Source organism: Astatotilapia calliptera, chromosome 23, assembly GCF_900246225.1.
Source record: "Astatotilapia calliptera chromosome 23, fAstCal1.2, whole genome shotgun sequence".
Taxonomy (NCBI): Eukaryota; Metazoa; Chordata; class Actinopteri; order Cichliformes; family Cichlidae; genus Astatotilapia; species Astatotilapia calliptera.
In genome coordinates this window covers 6850786-6876452 of record NC_039323.1, presented here as the reverse complement: position 1 = coordinate 6876452, position 25667 = coordinate 6850786, and the positions used below count along the sequence as shown (strand labels likewise).

Below are 25667 nucleotides of genomic sequence, written 5' to 3'. Positions count from 1 at the left end.
TAAGTTAGCTGGTTTTAACACCTTGTAGGCCACTGAACCCCCCCAAAAGAAATAAATAAATAAAATAAATCAGCATAGGGTTCTGCTTACACTAATGCTGATCAAGTCAGCGATAGCTAGCTTCCAAATAATGACATTTGCACATGCATTCAAAAATAAAATACCTGTTTATTCACGGAAAATAGAAACAGTGCATGTATATTCTTTTCAGTATAATAATTCAGATTGATATTTTTATCTACAAAAGGTTCAGGCACTTGAGAGAAGCCAGCAGACAGTTGTGCACATTCCATCGTTTGTGGCCGTTGATATTATGTACAAAACAGGCTCAGGATGGAGTGAGTTTTGCAGACAGCAGCTCCCAGAGGAGACAGAGAAAAGCCCATCATCGTGCTTCAGCTGTATTATACATCATGCAGGTCAGGAGTGTCTCCGGGTAGCAGCCAGCTGCAGCTGAAAGGACCATGGGGGCAGATGGGTAATGGAGTTCAGAGCAGAGGGGGCTTATTTCACACTTGGGATTGCTGGGGGAAGCCTCCTGGAGACAATATTAGATCAAAGACATTACTATATGGTTTATATTAGCAAAGTTTCTATAAAAGTTTCTCTACATTAGATCTTATAACATCTTTCAAAATTTGAAAGACTTATGCATGATTTTGAGGACATGGTATCTCTGATGGGACGGTGCTGTCTCTCACTGTAGCTTTCTTAATCATCCGCATTTAAATTTCTAGTTAATCTGCAGAGAGGTACAGTCTGGGGCTAAGCAGTCAGGACTTTATAAGCTTTATACATTCAGCCTTCCTAAATAAATAAAGGAATAAGATAATTCTGAACCCTGGATAAAGATGTTCATGAATTAGGAGATGCCTTATTATTAGCAAGGAGTTGATCCAAGTGTAGCAGTGCCAGCTGGGGCTTTCAGTTGTTCCTAATTCCAAGTTATAATTTACATATTTCTATATTTCTTTACTGTGTTTTTATTTGCCCGTAGCTCCACACATGATAAGCTAAATAGACTTTATAATGATGAGAAAATGCACATAAAGGCAAGACTCATAAAGCTGCATAGAGCATACAAGTAGAGTACAAGTACAAGACTGATTACAGTAAGATCGTGTCCCAATGACTCTATATCTATAGGGGAGCCAGACAAGCATTAGGCTGGATGGAAAGACTCAGGCAAGGAAAGAGAGTGTATGAGGGAAAGAACCTAAAGAACCATTGGAGAGCACAGAGGAAATGAGGCAGAGAGAAAAAGGAGAGACGGGCCAAAAGCAGGGGAGGAACCAGTGAAAGAGGAGAAGTAAAGAAAAAGTTGAAGAAAAAGAGGTACGGGCAAAAGGAAAAATAATGGTTATTGCATGAGGGAAACTGAGGAAGGCAATAAAACAAATGCATGCTAGAAGAAAAAGGGGGAATGAAGGACAGAGAGAAAGATGAAAAGTTGACAGGGCGCTCAGCCTGTTGTATCTGGCTCCAGTAGAAAGCATGCGGAGGTCTTGTCTACTGAGGCTGATGGGAAGGAGAATATGAGAAACACATTTTCCAGCAGACCCCCACCCAGCTCAAATAACAACTTTTTCTAACCCTGTGCCTTTGTACGGGAACATTTGATTTTGCATGTGTGCGCATGTGTATGCATAAATGCCAGGCTTGGCGAAGCCTAGAGGTCATCATTTATACAACAGGTCAGGTTTCATGGGCTAATCTCTCTGGTTTCACAGTCACCTTGGCACCAAGGCTGGGGTACGATTTTGTTGACTAGTGTGCTGCCGAGAGCCATTAGGGGAGCTTTTGGGTCCAGCGCTGGGCACCCGAGGAACAGGTGGAGCATGGCTACGGATCCCAGGCTTACCACTGGCTGCAGTTTTAGGGAGGCTTGGCAAGAGAAGCAGAAGACGAGAGAAGCTTAAGTGATAGGTTGTACAGATTTGTTTCAATGAATCCATCTATGTATATGTGTACATTTGCACCTGGATGGTTTTATCCAGGAAGAATCCACAGGTGGAGGCAAAGGGGTAGTGCAGGTAGAGGTGGAGATTTCTCCAATGGCAGCGAGCGCCTCCTTCAGGGCAGCATGCTTTTGGAGCACTTCAACTCGGTGCTGTTGCTGCTCTGGTGACTCATCCATCAGAGCTGAGCATTCTCCCAGAGCGTAGAGTTGGGCCAGGAGCTCAGAGCTAATGAACTCCTTAACCTACAGAGAGGGATTATAAACTACTGTGAGAAGTTAAAATGTAACTTTGTGAAGTGGTATTTTATTCTAATTCAGAAAAACGAATCTATATTCTTAATCGGTGGCAAAAAATGTTTTTTTTACCCCCTGAAAGTTTCTTTTTTCTGTTGGTCAGGATATGGATCAAGTGGAATTTCAAATTTCAAAAAAACAAAAAATGTAGAAAAAAAAGTGAAAAGGATTTGCTGCACCATAAAAAATAAAAATAACAGTTAAAAGTGTGGTCTGGAGAGCTTACACTGTTAATCATGAGGTGCATCATGGTCTTTGGCATTAAGTCCCTGACCGTCTTATAGATGATGCCCATGTAGGAATCAACCAGGTTACTAATGGTCTCCACTTGACGTTCCAGCTGGGGGTTGGAGAGGTTTTCAGGAGGTCCATTCCCCTGCTCATCCACCTTAGTAAAAAACACACAAGTTGGGACATATACATACATCTTAACACTATACAGACAACCCATTTAAGCAATAATCTACAGTGTAGTGTGCCATGCTACAGGGACTGCTGATATACCACAGCTAGTAATTTAATACAAATACAGATGTGTAAAGAGACAAAGCTTTCTTTTATATTTAGTGGCCACATCTATTCCATGTTAGTAACAAGAAGAAACACATTTGATAGGATAAGAACAAGGAGAGTTGAACACAAGGAACAAAAAAGAAGGAGTCAAGGAGGAATGGGCAGAAGAAAAAAAAAAAGGGGGAGTGTGTGAGGGACGAGGAACTGCTGATTAGAAACAGACCAGAACACACACACACACACACACACACACATATTGTAGTGACATCATGGACCAAGAATGCTGTACTAAAGAGCCAACGACAGAGCGGGATGGAAGGGGTGGGGGACTTGCTTTTTCTCTTTGGCAGGGGGAGAGAAAGGGGAACATGGAGAGAGAGGGGTAAGGGGTTACAGACAGGGTTTAAGGTTAGCAAAGCCAATGAGTGCATATAACTCAAAGGTAAGGTGCAGACAGGTGCAGTTCCCCAAAGCTAAGGTCAGGACTGGGTTTAATTACGTTGAATTAGGGGTCAAAGTACTAACAGCAACTTTCTCAGGGTAGACTCCGGCCCGTAGCAGAGAAGCCTTCCAGCTGTCCAGCTCCTCCTGAGAGTTACAGGCCAACTCCAGGCATTTGTAGTCCTTATACACATTCCTGCAATTCATTACAATCCTGTCAGAAATGTCCAAAAAATATACAGCAATAACACTTTTAACTCAAGGGAGCTTTCTGCAATACGGAGTAATATACACAAAACCTTATATACGTTGTACGGGAGACTGGCCCAGTGCTTACCTTACGGTTAAGAAAATATACAGTTCGTACCAAACACATTTTCCGATGTGTTTCATGGGAACTCTGATGAACGTATACAAGACCTATTATCCATAACAGGAACTTTAACCTTTTCTTGTGAACTCTGTGTAGGTGATTAAGCCAAACATTTAGTTATAGTTGCGAACTTATCAGCTAGGGTGTAGAGTGTTTAAAAGAGAACATCAAGGCCACTTGGACGATTTCACTGTTTGTGTTCGAAATTCTTTATATACAAATATTATTTACTAAGCCTCTGACCCAATCTGTACACAAGTGAAATGTTACTGGCACAAGGATGCCTTCATGCGCTAACCCACAGACTGTATATATATCTTTATATACAGTCTTTGTGTGAAACAAACATAAGTAGCATTTTGTTTGTACAGAAAAAATAATTTCTTGTGTTTCCATAACAAACGTTTAACAGTTTTATTGTTTGTCAGTCTGGGTACCGTATTATTCAGTCTGCTTTGTAAAGCAATGTGCAGTGTGTCCTGCAAATATTTCTCGTTCATGCTGATAAATTTGTTTGTAAAATCAGCCAATGGAATCTTTTTAAATTTACTTTGTTTAAATGGAGCACTGGCTGACCTGTGTCCCATTACTGCATCCTGTATAGTAATAATAAAAATATAAGTATACATCAAGTGATACACGGGTAACAGAAGCTATCAGGCTCTATGTAAACTGATGTGTGTCAGGTCTATGTTACACTTTCAAGTAGGCAACCCTCCCCGTGTAACATGTTGGACACTTGCAGATCTAAAGGGCATAAAGACAGACGCAGACACTTTCAACTAGATTAAAACACACACAGAAACATACACGGCACCGATATACACACATATAACACATACATCATTTATTGCTTCCCAAACGCAATGCTTCACACGACCTTATTCACGGCAGCTTATCTCCTTATCATCATCATCACGTATTTTTTCACCGTGATTCATACCCAAACTCAGCTTGCTCTCTGTTTGTCCTCTCACGTCCCTCTTCACATCATCTGACATCTCAACGCTTAGTAACAAAGTCAGAAACAAGTAAAGAATCTGGAGCAGGCCGTGGCCCATCTGTTAAACATTTTTCTTTAATCACTCGATTGTTTTTTTCCCCCCTTTTGTTGTTCCCTCCTCACATTCAGAACACGTAGCAATTAACCTCAAAAATGTGAAGACTGTGTGTGAGAACAACAGACAGCAGAAACTGAGAAACTACACTGTGGTGACAGAGAGGTATACAGAGCGATGAAGAAATAGGCTTTTAGTTTGTGTGCTTATAACTGGGCTAGTATGGGTGAGGCTAATAAATCAGGGTGTGGTGGCTAACAGACGGGGAGCCGGGCCAACCATGACAATACTGGAGTGCTATTACACTAAGATCAGGACACTGAACATTCGTTTACACCAGTGAGCGCATAAGAAAATTGTTCTCTATGTTGATTTATCACTTACACCAACATTTGTTTTAAACGGCCTTTTTTTATGCTCTCTCCTCAGCTCACTGGGAGCTTTTTCACTAATCTGAAGGAATTTCTGCAGCACTATGACTGCTTTAGATTTGAAGAGTTTCCTGAGGTTTTGATTACTGTCAGACAGGGACAAAGCCACACACACAAATACAGAAAGAGAAACAGAGTGAGGGCGCAGGAAAGGGGGGTAGAGGGGTTGGATTGGGGGGGGGGGCGCCACAGGACAGACTTTGACACATTCCTGGCCATTGGCTCTGATACTCTCTCTCTCTCTCTCTGCTGCTTTCTTTCTCCCCCCCAACCCTTCCAGTTCTTCCCTCTCCCTCCTTTTTGTGGTGAGTCGAGCAATTCTTTCCAAACAAGAGCAGCCTCATCTCTGATCCAAGCGCTCTGGCTTTGATTAGCTGCTTAATGAGCCTGCCGTCGGTATGCTGTGGTCTATACGCATGCTCTTTGCAAAGGCACATACACACATGTGGAAACACACACACGCACTTATGAATTCAGTTTGTGTGTCCGAATGTAGCATAGCAAAGCATTATAAACAAAGCCCACATGCTCTGGTACAATCAGCCAGGCTTTGGGTCAGCTCCAGCTCCTAAACACTCTCTCTCTCTTGCCTCTTATGTTTTCCCTTTGTCTCTCTGTCCTTCTCAATCTGTTTCACACCCATAAACTTAGCAAACCCCAAACCCAGCTCTGCCCTCAAAAGCCTGGCATATACTTAGAGAGCAAAAAAAAAAAACGGCATCCGCTCCAGTACCCGCTGGATATCCCTTTTGGTTCCGGTGGCAAAGTTGAATGGAAGAGGTCGGCGGAAGGGCAAAACGCCACTCTGACATCTCCTCCCTTTCCTCCTCCAACATGTCCACCCTCGTAAAATATCACAAAAGTTTCATCGAGCAGGTGACAAGAACAGAACTCCCTTTTCTGACTCACGCATTCACTCACCAAACAGGCACATATGAAAAAGCACACGCCTCCAACCACACACAAACCTTAACTCTGTGTTGAAGATAGCAAAAACATATTTGCTGGACATGAAGCCCTTTTCCACGTCTCTGAGCTTTAAGTTGTCCAGTGGAAGCATGTACTTCTTTTCCTTCTCCTGAAAAAAGACAGAATATGAAAAGATAAAATTTTGACATTGGTATGCAGAGTAATATACGACACCATAGAGGCAATAACAGCGTTGATAGCAAAAACCACCAGAGACTAAGGCCAGTTTGCATGTGTCTGGTAGTAAATATTTCTTAGCGTGCACCTAGAGAAGAAAGTGGAGCCAAGAGACATGAACTGTAATGGGAAAAGTGTCAGAAGGCAAGGCGAAATGGAGATGTGGAACATTGTTCTAGGAGTGCATCCGAGTTCATATAAGATGATGTGTCTGACTGTCAGACTGACTCACATTAACAACTCACAAACTAGTTCAGGAGAATCAGTGGGGGAGGGGGAGAGTTGCCATAAGTCTATAGTCTGTCATCACCATGGGGACTTATGAATGACGGAGAACAGTTGGAGGAGTGGAGCGGCTAGTGTGAGGAGAACCAGACAGTATGGAAGCAGGATGCAGAAAAGTGAAGCAGGGAGGGAGGGAACGAGAGAAGTAGTATGAAAAAAAGAGGTAGAGAGGCCGGGCCACATGTGAAAGTCATTACTCAGACTCAAGCTCTAACACAACATTTCTCCTAAAGTCAAGCCCTTCCCCCTCATCTCTCTATTCTCCAGCCTGCTCTTTCTGTCTAGCCTTTGAGAAAGGGCCTTCCATAAAGCCTGGTTATAGGTACAGCCATGGATGGATGGAGAGTTCAAAGAAAAAAGTGACCACCAGAGTCAGAATACCTAACGCCAGAAGAGCATTTTTTAACAATGTGTAGATTCGAATATGTGCTCATGCGTTTGATCATGTGCACGAATGAAATGAGAGGCGACTATTCTGGAAGTACATTTTGGTCATCAGTCTTTCTCCCAGTGCTTCCCTGAACCCTACGACTCTCTTCCTTTGCTCCTCTTTCCTTTTTTTTTTTTTTTTTTTTTAACAAAGGGGCCCACTTCCTGTAACAGAGGTTGAAAAAAAATGACAGAACGCGATTGGCGCTCATACAGCAACATCTGGGATCGCTTTAGACGGAGAGGGAGGAGACCGGAGTGAGTATAGGGTGCTCCGATGGGGTAGAAATAGAAAGTAGAGATGAGAAAGAGAGGAAGCGGAGGGATAGACATGGACAGAGGGAGGTGAATTTCGCAAAAGTAGACAAGGAAATGTTGAGGAACATAGAAAGCAGGAGCGATTGTGAAGAAGAAATGGGGAGAAACTCCAGACCACTCCAAAGTTGATTCCCCCATGGGTCCCATCAACCCATATATGGCTGCTAAGTTCCTCCCTAACTCTCTCTCCTTCTCTCACTCCCCTTATTTCCTTATGCCTTCCCTGAGTGAACAGGCAGATCCCTGGCTGAATGGGTGAATGTGCCACGTCAAGACTGGATACTACATCGGGACACAGCCCTGCGGACGACCGAATCAAGGTACACTAACATGTCTGAAGGAGAGATGCCCATAGGAGTGGATGTCTGATGTGTGTGTCTTGCCCTACGACCCAGCATTGGAACCGGATAAGAAATATGAGAAAAACAGAGGAAACCTTTTGTCAACTCTCCAACGCCTCATGCAGGACTGCAAGAAAACAGCCAGAGATGGAAAAGGCAAGGCCGAACACAAACGAGAAAGGGTCCTGCTCCGTCATCCCAGTGTTCAGACTACCTGTTCAGGATCTTACTGGTGTACAGTAGTCTGCACATTGGTTAGACTGTGCAAGGAAGTGCATCAGCAGCTTATACTAATGCCATCTACAAATACACAAGAGAAGATGAAAACTGCACATAGTCTATGCTGGCAAATATAAGGTCTATTATTTTGTGATGTTTCTCGCTTGCAGATGTGCAAGTGCCTTTAAATATGCATATACTATCACACGATTTCATATCTTTAATCACTGTGACCAGCTTTATACTAAGTTGCACAATCTCTCATCCATTTTGTGGTATTTGTCAGCTTGAATTAACTGTCTTTGTTGACTAGTGAGAATAACACATGTGAAGTATAACTTGACTGTTTTTCCTGTCTTTTAGGGCTGCAAACTAAGAAGGCTACAAATCAGCTAATGAGCTGAGCTTATTTTGCGCACAGCAACTTCAGAAAAGCTCTAACCTAACTTTTTCCACAGATTGCCTCACACATTTTGCATGTGCATCTGCTTTGCAATATGATTGCTCTTGTGGTTAAAGGACATTGTGGCATTGCTTTGTATACACATTTGTGTATTTATGTGTGTGTGTCGTAATCGCAGTGGTGTCAGGGTGGTCGTGAAGGATCATACATCAGAGCTGCTGTGTCTGAAGCTATGTCCCCCCTTCCTAGAGGCTAATGGACCTGAGATAGGCCTCACATGCAAACACATAGAGGAGTGCATGTAGATTAAATGTATAGTCATGAGCCGTCTTTTTTTCTTCAGCTCCCTGGTGGAGTTCTGGCAGTTGAGGGGTGAAGGAATGTTCGTCTGTTCAATGTGCTGTGAAGATTAAACTCTGAACGGTTAAGCTGCACTTTCAGCATGAGGTCAGTGCAGGGTACATATATAATAGAATGAAGATGTAATTCAAACAGGTTAAAACTGTGTGCATGGAAGCAATCAACACAGAGATGATGAAGGGAGGGTGGCAGGGGAGTTTTGGGGGGTGAAGAGGGGGGAAGAGGGGTTTTTGGGAGTAAGACTGTGGAGTAGTTGAGAGGAGAGAGGGGGAGTCAAAAGGGGAGGTCTGCAGTGTAGAAACAGCCATGTGGGATTTCTCTGGGCAGATCTTGGAAGCTGGTGTTTGGACAAAGCTTCAGATTTTCCAGCCAGGAATGTGCACAGTCCCAGGGAGACTGCCAACCACAGAAAGGGGGAGAAAGAGAGAAAGAGGGTGAGACAGACAGAGAGAGGGAGAGAGAGAGAAAGGAGGAGTAAAAGGCAACAGAGGCAAGAGAAAGAAAGAAAAAAATAAGTGTGTGTGCGTGTTGGGGGGGGCAGCAGTCAAAGAAAAAAGTAATGTGTGGAGGTAGTGTGGGCGGGGGGTTATGAGAGCGGGAACTGTGAGCTGTGAGGGAGAAGAAGCAGGAGTTTGGCTTATGCGTCTGTGTGTATGTCTATGTGCACATAAAAAAAATCAGTAGATCTCATCTCCTGTGATACCATGGGTGACTTAAAATGCACATAAACGAGTGATAAACATGGTGATGAGGTGCAGAGATTAAACAACCATAGCAAAAATGTATAAAGATTTTTTTTTAAATTTTAATTCTTATAGTAGCTTTAATCCATGTAGTGAAGCATACATGTCTCATTTTGATCATTAGCAGAGAACCAGCTTGCTGCTCTGATGTGGTCGACAGATGATTACTTGCCTGCAGTTGTATTACTTCTTGCCTGTGTGCAAAAAAGGCTTTGTATGACTGAGTTGATTTGCAAATGCTTAGTAAGGGAATGACAGCAAGAGGAAACCTAAAACACTGTGTGTATAATATGGATGCCTGGGGCTATGTTTGGAACACAGCGTTCAAGCAATCCAGTGTTTATCTGAAAAGTGACCATGTGTCTGTCTGAGTGAGTGTATATTTTTCTCCACTATTTGCATGTCACTTTGTTTACATCAGAGTCTGCATGTGTACTGTATACTGTATATACAACCCTGTCCACTGAGTGCGTTTGTGTGTGCATGTGTGTATGTGTGTGAGTCTCAGTTTGGCTTGGGGCAGCTCCAGCTGTGTCAGAGTGAGCCGCTCCAAATGCCTAAACTCCCAGAAGAGGAAGAAAAGGGGGGAGCAAGGGGGAAGACTGAAGGGAGAGCAGCACGAATGGGAAGGGGGGTGTCAGAGGAATGAATGGAGGAAATGGTGGGGTTCAATTACAGGTCCAGGTGGTAGGAGAGAACAGCAAGAGTTAGCTGGACAGAGAGAAGGGGGTTAAAGATGTGCTTTTAGTTGTGACTAGAATGATGTCACTGTTTGTTTAGCTTAAACCTTCAAACTATTTTAGTGTGGTTACCAAGAACAATAACTTATTTGTAAAACAATCAACATACTGTTGCTAAAAAACACTCAATTCTCAGTCTGTCAAACAATGTCAGTTTCTTTATCGCGTTCACAGTCACAAATGTTAACTATCCAGCCGTAGAGTTTTCATCCAGATGTGAATGTTTACAGGTGCTTGTTTCTATCCGTAGAGAAATGCTCCAATGTGTTTCCCCTTCTCTGATCTCTTTCCCTCTACTCTGCCCTTCCCTCTTCCCATGACATCAGCTGTGACAGGATGAGACTGTTGTGGTGTGTCTGCCTGTCTACACTTGCTGTGCAGACCTTCTGCTCCTGTACAGCAGGCACAGACAGGCAGACAGATGGCAGCCCCACTGACATCAGAGCAGAGGGCCACTAAGATCTCTGCCACCTACTTCTTCTTTTTTTTAAGAATGTGATCTGAACAGATGAACAATTTTACTTTGCCTCTCTAAAATGAACAATTAACACACTATTTCAAGCTTAGTTTATTTATTTAAATAAACTGATGATGGCTTAAGTGCATTTCTGTGTTTTGGACTATATAAATAAAATATTTGAAGTGTAATTCATCTTGATAATAGATATTCAATTCAGTTTGTCATTAAATAAATGTGAAGGCCTTACCTTGTCATCCTTGAACCATGAGAGGTTCTCTGCAGAAAGTATGAACCAGTATTCCTTGGCTCCACCTTTCATGATGCCAATGTTATTGATGGTCAGCCAACCCTTGCGTATGACCTGCATCAGTCAAGGGTAAGAAGCTCAGAAGGCAACACAGCAGACAATTGTTCACAGCAAGGCACAATTCACATGAAAGCATGAAAAGCAGGTCATACAATGAGAGCAGATTGTGCTGACGAAAATAAGAGTAAAAGTCAAACAGCTGACACTGGAGGAAAAAAATAAAATTTGTGCGGGTTAGACATTTGTGAGATACACAGTGATGCAATCAACAAAATATTTAACTGAAAAACAGCTTGCACAGGTGTTTAAGAGAACCTAAAAGGGTAAAGACGGTCGAGCAAGCACAGGAATCAGAGCCTGGCTGTTCAAATTTGGGAGAAAACAGGAAGAGCGGTCAAAGGTGACAGACAAAGGCACTGTAAAGGAAAGATGTGTCAAGTTATAGGAAATGAGACATATTATACCAAGATAACATATACTTCCTGCAAATGTATATTTTTACAGTGGGGGAACTGTGAAAGAGAAATTATAAGATTAGCACAGACTGAACAAGAAAAAGAAAAAACACTTTCTGAGAAAGTTGCAGATGATGAAAGATGTGATTATTAAAGCTACAAGGAGCCATTTTGCTGTGTTTGCTGCAATCAGTAGCATGCCAACCCACAACCCTTAAGCTTCACCGCTGTGCACACATATTGCCAGCAGAGGCAGCAGTGAGTGAGAAGATTTAAAGAAACGGGTCTCCTACTATTAGACTTGAATGAGGCGCCACACCCTAGAGAAAAAACAGGAGATGAAGCAGCAACAGAAAGATGGAGTTAATTTTTTCATTATATGACAATTTTTGGGGATGGCGCCAACAATGACTACATTTAACAGTTAACTATTAGCAAAGCATCACTCGGGACTTTGAAAATAAATTTTTTTTTATTTACCTTTGAAGCTGTGGTTGAAATTTACTGCTGTTTAGCAAATATTAACAACACCACATATCAATGTTCCAGTTATAGTAGAAATGTGTATTTAATTATCACTGCTAAATCAAAATGTGTCACATAAATATGTCTACATATAAATCTAATAGAAAAAGACTAAAATGTCTTATTTGTGCTGTGGCACACAGATATGCTATGTGCCACAGCACATAAATTAAATGCGTTTAAAGTTTGAATTTTGTTTGTATTTTTGCAGATTCCTTGTACTGATAATAATTAATAATAATTAAGTTGTCAGGAGATTTAACTCAGACAAAAGTAAAGCTAAGGATCAATGGACTGGTTCAACTGACACACTGTCTCAGAATGCCTTCATTTGCATTTTAGGGCTGCATGATCCCTGGTTCATTTTATTAAGCCAAGCCATTTAGACTCTCACCTGTTTTCCTCCAATCCGTGCAGCAATCTTGGTATTGGTGTGATTGTGCATCTGGGGGGAACTAAGATAAATGAAAAGCAAGTCTGATTTAATATAGTGTATAATTAACGATGCTTATTATTAGCTAGAAATCTTAAAGGTGATGTGGAGACTCACTTATTGAAGCCAACAAAGTCTTCATGTTTGGTATTTATGTAGGCTACCTGTATGTCAATAAGCAACATGACCTGGACAGTGCGAACATATGTTAACTCATGAAATAAAACAATACACAACATAAGAATGCAACTGAGTAATCCAAAACAATTCATCCCTTACACAAATATGGATTACCTGGTCTCTGCATTTAGTCTCTAGTTCTCGAATTTCAGTGGTAACAATTCTTTCTGTCTCATCTCGCAGCTTGGGAAAGGAACTGAGCTACAGAGTAAAAACAGACCACAAATGAGATATGACACAGTTACTACACCACGAAGTGTAGAAAGCAACACACAAATACATGAAACAAGAGTATTTATACCTTGTCGATACACTGGTACAGAGTGGTGGTTAGTTCCTGACTGACCATGTCAATAAATTTAACACATGGCCCTTTTAACCTCGATATCTGTTTCTTTACTATGGCTTCAAAGGCCGTGTCAGGGGTGAACAAACCCGTCCTGTAGGGAAAAAAATATAAGATGTTACAGTAGAAAAACAAAAAAAGACCAAAACAATAAAATCACTTGACACTGCTACTGTACTGAACCTGACACCATGGGTGTTTCTGATGGCATAGTTGATTTCCGTCCGCAGCTTCCCTTCATCAGACCCGATCTTAAGACATGCAAAGATGCACAGTACTTCATAAAAAACAGCACTTGGCTAAGGAGCAACTTGGTTTATCATTACACTTATTAAAGGAAATGCAGGTGCCCGAAGAACATAAACCAATCACCAAAACCATAAACATCATAATCCAAACAAATAAACAAGGCACCCACACACACACATGAAATGATGCCAATCATATATATATAAAATCTCTGTATTATTCTAGAAGCTATTTGTATATATTGAACCTATTTCTTATATTTGTAACTTTGTAATACATTGTATTATTTAATTTTGTCCAGTCTGTAACTGTTCTTATTGTGTTGGATCAACTGTAACCACATAATTTCCTTAGGAATTAATAAAGTATTTTGTTTCTGATTCTCATTCTGACACACACACACACACACACACCTTGATTAGTTCATAGGGGAAACGTTCATGGAAGATTCGATTGATCTTAGCTCCTCCGGACAGGTTGACGGTGTCTACTTTGTCACCTGAGCCCTCAATCAGCTTCTCAAAGTCAACAGCAAAGCGCTGAACTAATCTAAAAGACAAACATGCAGGCTATGAAAAACACAGAAATATATATACATAGAATATGTATACACAGAATGACTGACTCACTGTAGCAATGTCTTGGTCCTTCGTGCGGGGTCATTTGGATTAAACTGCATGTAATCTTCAGCTTCTTTCTTCAATGCCAGAAGCTGGCTCTGCAGATGACTACGGAAGGCTGGCAGTGTGTCCCGAATGTGGTTTGTGAATTGCTGAAAACAAATATTGTTAGTAATAACACAAGCACATAATGTAATATTTCTCAGTTTAAAAGTTCACATATTGAACCTGGTTGAGTATTCTTTGTAAATAAGGTGTTCCCATTTTTTCAGACATGTGTTTGTAGGCTGGGTGGGACAGGAAGAACTCCTTCTCTGCCCTCAGAGCTTCCTTAATGTCCTTTTTCCCATCAATGTCCTTCTGACTACGGTTCACCACCCCTATGTAACCTGGGGAGAAGGAGTTGAAAGGGAAATTATAAAAAGGTATGTAAGGATAAGGATGACAATGTGCACTAACAGGAAGGAGAAATTACAGGCCTCTGATGTAAGATAGATTCAACTCGCATTTTCTGGAGGGTGCCTGGGAACTCTTCCCAGACCACCATTTGTTCCATTATAACTGTAGCATACAAGCAGGAAATGTGTGTGTTTCTGCAACAGCAGGGCGGATTGTGAGGGGCAGGCCAAATTGCCTATTTGGTACAGTAATAGATGTAATAGCACTAGGCTTCACATCTAATACTTCAGCTCAATGCTGCTACCGGCGGAATTATTTCAGAGGGCTTCCATGGCTAATGCATTAGTGCTGTAGGAAAAGCATGAAGCAGCCAGCACCTGGTGGTGCTTTAGCCAGTCTGTACACTGCCTGCATTGCCCAATTCCAGGCCTCTGTCTCTTCCGCTCTCTCACAGACACAAATTACAAACTTTTCTAAGCTAACAGCTGGGCTGGTGCCTATCAGTTCCCACTTGTCAGACTCTACACTTCTGGCTGATACACAAACCAACACCATCAATAATCCATTTCTTACTCTTTATCTCTTGCTGCATACATAGAATACATGCACATACACGCACACACTGAATGGGAGTACAGTGATGTCACGTAAAGAGCTAAAGTTATCTTTGTGCTTGGCTGTGAGTGAGCTTGTGGCTGGTAATAAATACACAATGATTATGTCAATCCTCTCCAGAGAGTCTCTATTGCGATTTGATAGCACACTGAGCAAGAACACACACACAAGCAACACACCTCTGCGTAAAGGAAGCAACTTGTTCTCTAGTATTTGTCTGGCATTTGTTCCTTCATCCATCAGGTCCAGCTTGGTGATTACACCTATTGTGCGCAGCCCTAAAGAGAAGAGAAAAAACATGCATATTTCCATACAAATGTGAATAAGGAATATAACATCCATCCATCCATCCATCTTTTATTAACAACAGAGCATGAAATTTTTTTTCAAATGGTTAAACTGAGAAAATGTATGATTTTAGCAAAAATGAAAGTTATTTTAAATTTGATGGCAGCAACACATCAACTCAAAAGAGTTGGGACAGCAGCTTGTTAACCATTGTGTAATATCCCCTATTCATTTAACAACAGTCTATAAACATCTAGGGACTGAAGAGAGCAGCTGCTGGACTTTTGGCAGAAAATGTTGTCCCATTCTTGTCTGAAAAAGGATTCTAGGTCAACAGTCCCTGGTCTTCTTTGTTGTATTCTTCAATGTGCCAAATGTTTTCAGCGGGTGAAAACTCTGGGCTACAAAGCCATGCTGTTTTGATACATGCAGTATGCAGTTTAGTATTGTGTTACTTAAGTATGCAAGGTCTTTGTAAGGCCTTATGTAAAGAAACAATTCCAAAATTCTACCCATCTTTACTTTTAATAAGCTCTTACGCAACATCCCAACTTCTTTGGAACTGGTTTTATATTTTAATAATGTCACTATTTAAAAACAGCAGGACATTCACAGTCACGGGGCTTACCTTGAGGGTCAACATCTTTGGCCAGTTTAAGTGCATCAGAGTTGGCCAGGTCAGTGTTGGCAGGTGTGACAGCCAGGATGAGACAGTTTTCCTTACAGATGTACTGCATGATCATGTCTCGTACCTGGTACTCTATGTCTGTTGGCTGATCGCCTACAGGCACTTTGGTGATGCCAGGTAGGTCTACAAGAGTCAGGTTCAGCACTGTACACATACAAATAAACACACATGGACATAAGGTTTGTTTAAGAACTAGACCAAAAGTAAGTTAAGCGGGGCAAGTAAAACACAAGGACCTGCACAGTACCATGTGGTGAGTGGATCCGTAGGTGGATGGGAACAGGAGAGATGGCTTTATTAGATCCCGTAAGTCTGTGTGTTTCTGTCTCGATTTCCTTGCGGATCTCGTCAAAATCTGTAAACTTCTTTCCCTGACAATGTAGAAATTCACCATACTCTGGGGGAGACACAGAGCATTTGAATACATGCAGCACCTAAACAATAAGAGGCTCATAATATCATCTTAGCATTACAGTATCTTTGGAAAAACTCTGCCTAGTCCACCAAATCTATAGCTGTTCTTAAAATTAGTCAACTGGCTAACACAATAACATAGCACTAACTTTCAATATAACCAATTTTTCTTGCAACTGTTTTCTTCTAGCAGCTGTCTTAAAATACTTTGACTGTTTCTGAGAAAAAATAAAAATGCTATCCATCATGCCAATCCTCTTTTTTTTATAGAAAAGGGCAATAAAAAGCAGGACTCTATGAGGCACAGTCATCATAAGACGCCATACTGCCATCTGGTGCCAGTTTTAAAGAAATGCTACGGCATGACATCCCTATGAGCTCTCTTACCTGTGTTATCACTTAGCAGCTGGAGAATTAAAGGTCTCCGAGTAACAATTCCTGAACCCCGCGGAAGGAAGTCTCTGTTAGAGGAAAGATAAAAGAATATACACATAGATGTGCGTATTATTACTGGTGCTGATTCATCTTCCCCGCCACCACCAAACCAAATATAAAACATTAAGTTTACCATACCATATTAATAATTTTACATACTTTGCCCACAGATATGACCATTAAACTGAAAGTATTTAGGGAGTACCTTTATAGCATTAGACACAATAGCACCCAGTATTAGGTTTAGTTCAGTTGCCATACTGCTTAAAAAAGGGGTGTCACACTCACTTCAGTTCATGGACCTCATGTGTTTTGTTGGTGCTCACCTGGGCCGGACCAGTAAAGCAACTGCATAACTTTAATTTACGTTACTGTACAAATTGTCAAGATCTAGAAATCAAATTTTCAGTACATGTGTATACCTATGTAGTAAAGTGAAGATATACAAGACACTACAATTTTAACTTCCCTGGTCTTTGTAAGCCATCTGCTGGGCCAGGTTTGAGCCTGTGTTTGACAGCCCTGTCCTAAAACATCAGCAACGTTCTTGTTACCAAGACCAAGAAAATGATTAGCATTTAATCCGCTGAACCAGATGAAGAATTGAGGAATAATCAGATATGTAACCTGGATGGTATTAACCTGGCCTCTAGTAATACTGTAAAGAGACCTATGATTTTCACCACTATATGTCCTTTAAGAGACACAATAAACTGATATATAGGACTGCCTTCTTTCATCTCTATTGTTACTTCTAGGCTGCACTATTGTAATTCTGTATTGTCACTCCCCCCAAAGCCTTGAGCTGATCTAAAATTCTGCAATAAGAGTACTAACATGGACTAGAAAGAGAATTTCTCCCATATCATCTCCTTTTCACTAACGCTCTTTTAAATCCAGTTGAATTTAAAATCATATTATCCCATATTATCCAAACCAAGCACTTCTCTGTCAGACTGCAGGATTACTTGTGGTTCCTAGAGTTTCCAAAAGTAGAATGGGAGGCTGAGCCTTTACTGCTAGGCTGTTCTTCTGTGGAACCAGCTCCCAATTTAGGTTCAGTAGATAGACTTAAAGCCTCCCTTTTTGATACAGCTAACAGTTTCCACTGAATCAGCTGACCCTGAACCATCCCTTACTTTTGTTGCTATTAACTCAGGCTGCCATGGGACTTTCCATGAGGAACACAGTATTTCTTCTCCACTTCCCTTTTGTTCACTCCCAGTGTTTTTTTAATATAACTATCACATGTCATAAATTTTTCTACCCTCTCCCATAGTTTGTGCTTTGTCCTTTTTGTTTCGTGGTCTTGCTATGCTTGCCTTTTCTCTCTTTTTTCCCCTCTCAACCCCCAACAAGTCACAAAAGATAACTGCTCCTCCTTAAACGAGGTCTCTTCCTGTTAAAAAGGAGATCTTCCTTCCCACTGTTTCCAAGTGCTTGCTCACAAAGGATTGTCTCATCATTGGGGTTTTCTCTCCAATATTATAGGGTATAGCACCTTACAAAATAAAGCAGTCTGAGGTGACTGTTGCTGTCAATTGTTGCATTAAAACAGCATGGATTAGATTGGGTAATAAAGCTAAATAAAGGGTTAATTCTAGAGAAACCAAATGCACCGGGTATAAATAACACTCCCTTTCCTTTTAAAATCAGATTCAGGAAGTTTGTTTTATTACATCCTGTCTTAGTTTAAACAGCTGTTGCAGTCATTCACAAAAAGAACATACTCATGTCCAACAGGTATGTTACAAAATATCAGGACGTGAACAGCCTGCTGCTGGAATGCCACAGATTATTGCATAGACGGCCTACAGATCAGAACAATGCATAGGCCTCCTACGGCTAACAAAGCTTTACTGTCTCAGGAAGCTTGAAGACTATTGACTTAATCATCAGTTTTCCTTCCGGACAGGATAGAAGTACTTGGTCTCCTCATCACACACCAAATGCTCTCAGTTGCATTTAAACTTTACCCAGACAACACTGTTATTCATAAGCAAGCGAGGATATTTTTAGGACCTTGAAATCTGTTAAAGGGCAGAAAAAGATGAAACAAAACAAAGCTTGTTTAGCTCCACCTTGGTGAACGTAATGACTTACAAGATAGCAAGAATTCTGCTTTGATTGTGTTTCAGAAGTCATATTAACTGTCACCTATTCAGTGACACCTCTCTATGAGATAAGCTGCTATACTGACTACTTACATACAGACCCTGACATGCCCGGCATCCACCACTCCAGACTAGCAACATAGCATTTAAGACTAGAGTTGGATGGATGCCATGATGTAGAAAGTATGAACACAGGCAGCTGTATTAAGTTTTCCTTTCACTTTAGGGAAATCATGCATTTCACAGGCCCAACCTTGAACAGTTTTGACAACAGAAAAAACTCACCAATTGTATTTTAATACAATTAACAAGTTATTTAAATAAAAAAAATACATATTTTCTGACAACGATGCAGGCTGTTGACGATGTTGTTGATGATAATTTGAATCAAAATTTGAATTTATCGCTTCAAAGACTTGTTACCACTGATTTTCAATCCAGTTCTCAGTATTTTCCACCTGTTTCCCTTCATTGGGAATGGCTTATTGACAGCCACTTTTCCACTAAGATAATTTATGATGAAGCTGCAGTGAACAGCGGATGGATCAGCTGAAGGGGCCTATCATCTTGTTGGTGCAAAAATACTACTTATGCCTGACAATCTTCTTTGTTGTTTTTTGGAGATTCAACTAAAGAAATTGGACGAAACTGTGTGTTTTTGCAACAGGCTGTTAGCAGCAAAATACCCAAAGATACAATTTAAAGTGGATTCTTTGCTAAGTTGTCTGTTATGTGTAAACACAACACTGGTTCATTACTTAGTTGCCTTTTTGATTCTTCAGTGATTTTTAGATGTGTTAAGTTAAAAAAAGAAGACAAACAATACCTTTGAAAATAGTCAGAAATTGACAGAAAATTGGTGGGGAAAAGACAATTTTCAACAAAAGAACATTTAAAAAAAAATTACAAGAAAGTCTGGCTACTTAGAAACAAAAAAATGAGCTGTGGGTCAAGATCACAGTATTTTCTGTATAATACTGTGTGTATAACAAGTATATACTGTAATATATATAAAATGATTTAAAGTACTGTATATAAAGTGTATACAGTACATTTTTTGCCATGCCAAACCCGAGTAATGTGTCCCCAGTAGTCTCACACAAACGTAGTCATTACTCCACATTAAGCTCACTGGTTTATGATCAGCCTAACTAAGTTGTGACAATTTGATTAATTAATGGTGAGTATAGCATTTGGTTCATGATGGTTCATAGATTTGGTATGACTCAAATAATCATCATCAGTTATAACACTGTAACTTCACCGTTCTTTAGTAAAGAGTGAGTCACTTAGGGGAAAGTCATGAATATGAAACTTGTTCATAATGGTTATGACTAATTTGTAAAAGATCTGTTACAAATGAAAATGCTCTCTTGGTATCAGTGGTCTCTGTTGTATAGAGATGAGTATCTTTGGTTTACCTGCCAACAAAGTTTTCCAGCACGGAGCTCTTGCCTGCGCTCTGGCCGCCCACCACAGCAATCTGGGGCAGGTGGAGGCTGCATCTTTCCCCCACGCTGCTCAGGGCATCTCGAAGGCGGTTGACCAGCGGAATTAGATCCTCCATCCCGCGGTTGCCCATCGCAACGGGAGTAGCTACCTGTCCAGCTCCTGCCAAGCCTCTTTACCTCCGCTTCTAGTCTACACCACTTGATAAAGTAACTATCATAGTGAGTGGCTGCTGGTAACCAGAATTATTATTGCTGTTATTAAAAACTGCAAATTAGAGTTTTCTTGAAGATCGGTGTGAACTTTTAAAGATCCGCAGCTTTAAGGAGTCGTTAGTACGGTCTGGTTAGTGTGTCTGGGAACGACGATAGTGTCCACATTTGTACTCACGCCCCTCTGCTCTCCGAAAAAAGCTCTTCGAAGTCATTTTCCGTTGTTTTAAAACTCCAGCAATTCGTAACGGGAGTCGCTTTCCTTAAACTCGGGACATTTTTAATTAGTTAGTCACCGCTCACCGTGCTATGTCTGGTCTCTGTTCAGTAGAAAACGCTCTGATTTGACAGCTTACGGAACAGTTTTGTGCGCATGCGCGGTAATAAAGAAGTTTAACTCAGCAGCCCCCACCCCTTAAACAGGAGATAGACAAACTTCACAGCCAGTTATGAAGGTACCCCGAATTAAGAGAGCGCACGCGAGGATTCACTCCTCCAGCTATTTAAAATCCCACGTATCCAGTGTGGGGAGGTCTGCGCTGCTCCCCTCTCAACACTTGCAACAAGAACCAGAGTGTGCGATTCATCTACTGTAAATAACGCTGCTGCATTCTTCACCAGAGCAGGGAGCCAGCACTGTGCAGTGCAATGGAAAACAGACAAGTAAAAGAGAAAGTGAAGGCATTTAGTGGTGAAATAATGCAGTCCCATCTATGACATCTAACAGCATAGTTAGAATAGTTTCAGTACCACTCTACTACTTAAGTTTAAAGGATAAAACGTTTATTTGTGACTGCTTATGTTACACATGTACACTTTAAATGACATTGTACTGAATGGCAAAGTCAAAGCACTTTTTCCCATATTTTAATATGTTTGTCGTACAATCTCAAACACTGTCCCGACACGTGGTTAACCTCAGCCCTCAATGGTCACAAACATGCTTCACACTATTCTCAAGTCTTTTAGCAACTCTGCAATGTCTATATGCGGCCTACGGCTGGGTTCAGTCCCGCTGGAGCACAGTGCACTCTGCAGATTCTTGGCTGCCTGGTTTAAGGATGGCAAAATGTGGGTGGCGTCCGTTGTCTCCTTTTCACCACGAGTGCACAGAAGGACTTCATTTATCTCTTCCTCGATCTTTCGAGACAGGATGGTGGGAAACACGCCGCTGACACGCTCAAGCACGCTTTTCCTCAAGGCTGGGTCTCGACATGCAAGGTTCAGTATGAACAGACCTGGCAGGGAGAGATAAAGAAAGGATATTACTTGAAAACTAAGCACATAACTTTGATAAACTGTTTGTATCAAAAAGTAACATGTCATATTTGAGACTGATAAAAGTATGGCTGTTTATTAGTCTATTTTATTTTGGTTGCAAGTGTCACATCAATTTAGCAAAAAAGATAAGATTTAAGCATAAGAGATAAAGTATTTTAAAATGATTCTGTACCTCTGGGAGTTAGCAAGTTACGGACTTTCTGCAGGATTGGGGTTTCTACAAAGGCAGCAGGAGGACAGCTCATACCCAGAGTGCTATCTTTATTGTCTACATCAAACATGATGGCATCAAACAAATGACCACCTAGAGAAAAGGAAAAAACATACTTTATTTTTAATACCGATGAACCATTATATTCACTGGATTACTTTTAATTGCACTGTAATCCACACCCTCACTGACCTTCTTTTTCCAGTGCACAAATGCGTTCCAGACCATCCCCAAGAGTGACAGTCAAACGGTCATCTGGTTGAAACCCGAACCATTGTTTAGCCACCTCCAACACAACTGGGTCTAGTTCCACAACTTCAATAGTTACATTGGGCATAAAGTCCCGCAGAAACTGTGGAAGGCCTCCTCCACCGAGCCCCACCAGGAGCACTGACACTGGGATGTCTAGGAAGGATTAGGGAATGAAGTTTAATTGAATGTGATATTTTAGAGCAACTGAAGAGTGATAAATGCATGAATTACATGATAGGTTCTTCCTACATACACACACCTTTGTTCTGTGGCATGCCCACGCCAAGCATAGCAAGACAAGCCACCATGACTTCATGGTGAGCACAGCAGAGGAAGCCACTGTCCACAGTCATGGAGGTTGAAGATGCTACTGGAGCTGCTGATGCCTTGGCCTTCCTTTTGTTCTTTTTCTTCTGACTTGTCGCTGCCCAAATACAAAACAATAAAATTAAGAGCTGTACAACTTCAACATCTTCTGTTTTTTCCTTTTGCGTTTTGGTTTGCTCAGTTTCATGCATTCTGGTATTAACTGGTAATCTCCCTATACTGTATGTCTGTGCATCATTGGTTGTGCTCAGTAGGTTAATTATTTACTTGTAAAAAGACCATTCATAAAAAATACTTTATTATTAAGTGAAACAAATCAGGAAAGTACAAGACATTACCTGTATTTGATGAGACCAGACGGCTCTCTGATTGGACAAGGGCAGCATTAGACAGGAAAACAAGTCGGCGATACAGTTCTCCGTCCTCTCCTTTGACATTCTCCACGCAATACTCCCCACTCAGCTGACTCACTCCCCTGCTAACCTCCTCTCGCCAGCCAAGGTCACCTCCCACAGACAGAAATGGCACCTGAAAACAGGGAAAGGAGCACAAAGGAAAGTGCTTCTTTAGACTGTTAATATTTTACATAGCATGTTTTTAAAAAAGGGATGCTTATGAGTGGTTACCTGGTGGTTGGCTGGCATACCCGGGGGAGCCAGGTCCATCACCACTGGTGAGAGTTCTGACTGGACAGCTTGCATCTCTGTGTACTCCTGATTCCTGTGCATTGATACAATAACCAAGCGCCGAAAGTTAGCACTGGCTGCTAGCTGCCTCCGCCCCTCACCAGAGCTGTAGAGCCAGGCTGTCTCACTCCCTTGAGGAACTGACAAAACAAACAACAAATCAAAGGACTAAATACACCCAATTCCATTAGAAGGCAGAAACTTGATGAATTGAAGCCTGGGCTCACCGATAAATATAGCAAACTGGTTTGCTCTTGGAACCTTAGCACCTGGTGGAGAATCTTGTATTGTAAGAGTGTATCTGGGAAGGCCGGTCTTTGCATGGCAGAGCGTGAGTGAGAGGTTTGAGTTGGCATCAGTGTTCGTCCGGAGCCTCTTTCTCAAGACGGAGTAAGCCTGATGCTCCCTCACAGCTGACAACAGTTCAGAAACATGCGTGTGACGGACAGGGGCTCCATCCTCTCCGAGGCACATCTCAAGAATGGGTGTGGGCATAGGCTGACGGAACTTGGTGCAAACCAGAACAAAAACAGGCAGAGCAAACGAGTCTTCTTCTGTCCTGTTTTCTTCCTGCAGGCAGTGGAGCCTCACTGCCCAGCCGAGCTGAACAAAATGCTCCACAGCCAACTTGATCACGCTCTCCTGAGCCAGTGTCACACAGACATAACGACCCCCGACACTTAGCACACGACCCACCTGGAAACACAAGAAAAATACAGTGAAGTTCATGCAGAGGTGTATATTGATGATGCACAGCCTGATCAACCTGCTTCTCACCTCTGTGAGCATGTTCCTGGCCAAAGCTCCTTCTTCTTCAGATGCCATAGCATCTAAGGTGCCCTTGTCCAGAGCAGCCTGATAGCTTGCATCCTCATATGGAGTTTTAGTAGCATCCACCTGATGGAAGGTAAGGCCTGGCCTGCGCTCAGCATTTCGCTGGTTCATGTTGTTGACCACAGTCTCACTAATGTCTATATTGGTCAGATGCTTGTAGCCAACATCATACATCTGTTCACTCAGCTCAGAGTTACCACAACCAACCACCAGCACCTGAAGGACAGAAATAAAGCCTAGCGGTCACTTATCAAGGCAAGAAATATACCAAGGCACAATCAGTGTTAGCAACACCCAAGTATATAAACATTTCAGGAGGTGGATGATTTGGTAAACTTTTCTTCTTTGCTCAGCTTTCCTATTTAGGTGTCATCAGAGCAGATGACCTGCTTCCATCTCATCCAGTCCCTCACATCCTCCTATGTCCACTTTCACTACATCCATGAACCTTCTCTGAAGTCTTTCTCTTTTCTTCCTGCCTGACAGCTTCATATTCAGCATTCTTTGTCCAATATATCCACCATCTCTTCTCTGTAAAGGTCCAAACCCGTCCTTGCTTCTCTGACTTTGTCTCCAAACTGCTTGACCTGCGTTTTTCCTCTGATACACTCAACTCTTCTGCCTCCAGCTCGGCCTCCTATCTTTTTGTTAGTGCCACTGTCTTCAGAATATACATCATAGCAGGTCTCAGTCCCATCTTGTAAACCTTCACTTTCATTCTTGCTTTCATAATTCTGTTACAAATTACCCTGAAAATTCTCCACCCCACTTCATCTCTCTTGTTCACTGTTCATTGCCCCCAACTTTTTAAACTTGCAACCTTTACGCCTCTTCCTCTTTACACCTATCTCCCTCTCACTCACAAACATGTATTCTGTCTCGTTTCACTGACTTTCATTGGGCTTCTATCCAGAGAATACTGGATCTCTCAAGGCTCCCTCCCGTCTGCATCCCTACTCTCACCACAGGTCATGTGTCTGTCTGTCATCTGCAGAAATTCCTGCCCGACATCAACGGTCAATCTATTCATCACCACAGCAAACAAGAAGGGGCTCAAAACAGATCCCCGATGTAATCCCACCCCCACCTTCAACCAATCTGTCACCCCTACCGGACACCTCATATATGTCTGCATTACCCTACCATACTTCTCCTGACTTCCTCACATAGTACCACAGTTACTTTCTTGACTCCCTATCATATGCTTTCTCTAAAGCACAGTGCTACTCCTTCAGACCTTCTCTATATTTCTCCATTAAAACACTCAAAACAAACATTGCCTCTGTAGTGTTCTTTCTCTTTATAAAGGCATACTGTTGCTTGCTGATCATCAGTTCTCTCCTCAATCTTGATGATCTGGCACATCAGCTCTCTGTAGTTACTGCAGCTCTGCATATCACTGTTGCTCTTGAAATCATGTGGCAAACTAAATTTCTTAATGCAGTATTAAAAGAAACAGTGAGTGTTTCGCCAAACCCCTTCGTCACCCAATTTACCTTATCTTGGACTTTGATGTATTTGTGCAGCACACCGCACAGTTTGTTGTAGTCTCCATACCATTCAAAAGCCTTCTCCCCTCTCTTCTTAAAAAACTTCTCCCAGTACTCAGCAGAGCTGAACTCCTCGGCGGTGCGAGGTAAAAGACTCATGGTCGTCTGTGATGGTTCAAAACGTTGCAGATTTTACCGTAACTTTACCTACAGCCACTTCTACACATGGCACTTGGCTCTGATTTCCACCCGGACAACATTGCTTCCAGTACCGCTTGCTGATTGGTGGAGTGCCCCTACAGATTTAACGATGATTGGCTGAGGCTTTCAGAGTTGCTGTTAT

The 25667-nt window shown here is 41.7% G+C and overlaps 2 protein-coding genes across 5 annotated transcripts; both read right to left on the bottom strand.

Annotated features, from left to right (window-relative positions):
- Positions 1–148: 148 nt before the first annotated feature.
- dnm3a (dynamin 3a) lies at positions 149–20626 on the bottom strand. Of its 4 annotated transcripts, XM_026158564.1 has the most exons (21): positions 20004–20624; positions 16421–16494; positions 15867–16016; positions 15560–15763; positions 14823–14921; positions 13858–14018; positions 13639–13781; positions 13423–13558; positions 12944–13011; positions 12716–12854; positions 12529–12615; positions 12352–12422; positions 12196–12256; positions 11570–11596; positions 10762–10875; positions 6039–6148; positions 3293–3404; positions 2481–2642; positions 1980–2203; positions 1735–1884; positions 149–538 (listed from the first exon to the last, which is right to left on the bottom strand). In XM_026158564.1, exons 1-21 carry the CDS (start codon positions 20162–20164, stop codon positions 505–507), a joined length of 2487 nt encoding a protein of 828 aa, XP_026014349.1. In that variant the 5' UTR covers positions 20165–20624; the 3' UTR covers positions 149–504. The 4 variants fall into 4 exon arrangements, with proteins under 4 accessions (XP_026014349.1, XP_026014350.1, XP_026014351.1 ...); XM_026158565.1 differs by lacking the exon at positions 11570–11596; XM_026158566.1 differs by lacking the exons at positions 149–538; positions 1735–1884 and having other exon boundaries at positions 2137–2203; positions 3267–3404; positions 20004–20626.
- A 383-nt stretch (positions 20627–21009) lies between these two features.
- On the bottom strand, positions 21010–25619 carry mettl13 (methyltransferase 13, eEF1A lysine and N-terminal methyltransferase). Its single transcript, XM_026159834.1, has 9 exons — positions 25331–25619; positions 23778–24050; positions 23228–23696; positions 22941–23140; positions 22653–22842; positions 22247–22411; positions 21928–22140; positions 21697–21828; positions 21010–21481 (listed from the first exon to the last, which is right to left on the bottom strand). The coding sequence occupies exons 1-9, from the start codon at positions 25481–25483 to the stop codon at positions 21189–21191; spliced, it is 2088 nt and encodes a 695-aa protein (XP_026015619.1). The 5' UTR covers positions 25484–25619; the 3' UTR covers positions 21010–21188.
- Between the last annotated feature and the right edge of the window lie 48 nt (positions 25620–25667).

Bases quoted from the DNA above. Each gene is read 5' to 3' on its own strand.
- dnm3a (XM_026158564.1), bottom strand. From the start codon at position 20,164: ATGGGCAACCGCGGGATGGAGGATCTAATTCCGCTGGTCAACCGCCTT. The intron at 16,495-20,003 runs GTAAACCAAAGA...TTCCTCTAACAG, and splicing joins CTGGAAAACTTTGTTGGCAG to AGACTTCCTTCCGCGGGGTT. The intron at 1,885-1,979 runs GTGCAAATGTAC...TCTCTTGCCAAG, and splicing joins TCCTGGATAAAACCATCCAG to CCTCCCTAAAACTGCAGCCA.
- mettl13 (XM_026159834.1), bottom strand. From the start codon at position 25,483: ATGAGTCTTTTACCTCGCACCGCCGAGGAGTTCAGCTCTGCTGAGTAC. The intron at 22,141-22,246 runs GTGTGTGTATGT...AATCCTTCCTAG, and splicing joins GGGCATGCCACAGAACAAAG to ACATCCCAGTGTCAGTGCTC. The intron at 21,829-21,927 runs GTCAGTGAGGGT...CCTTTTCTCTAG, and splicing joins TTGTGCACTGGAAAAAGAAG to GTGGTCATTTGTTTGATGCC.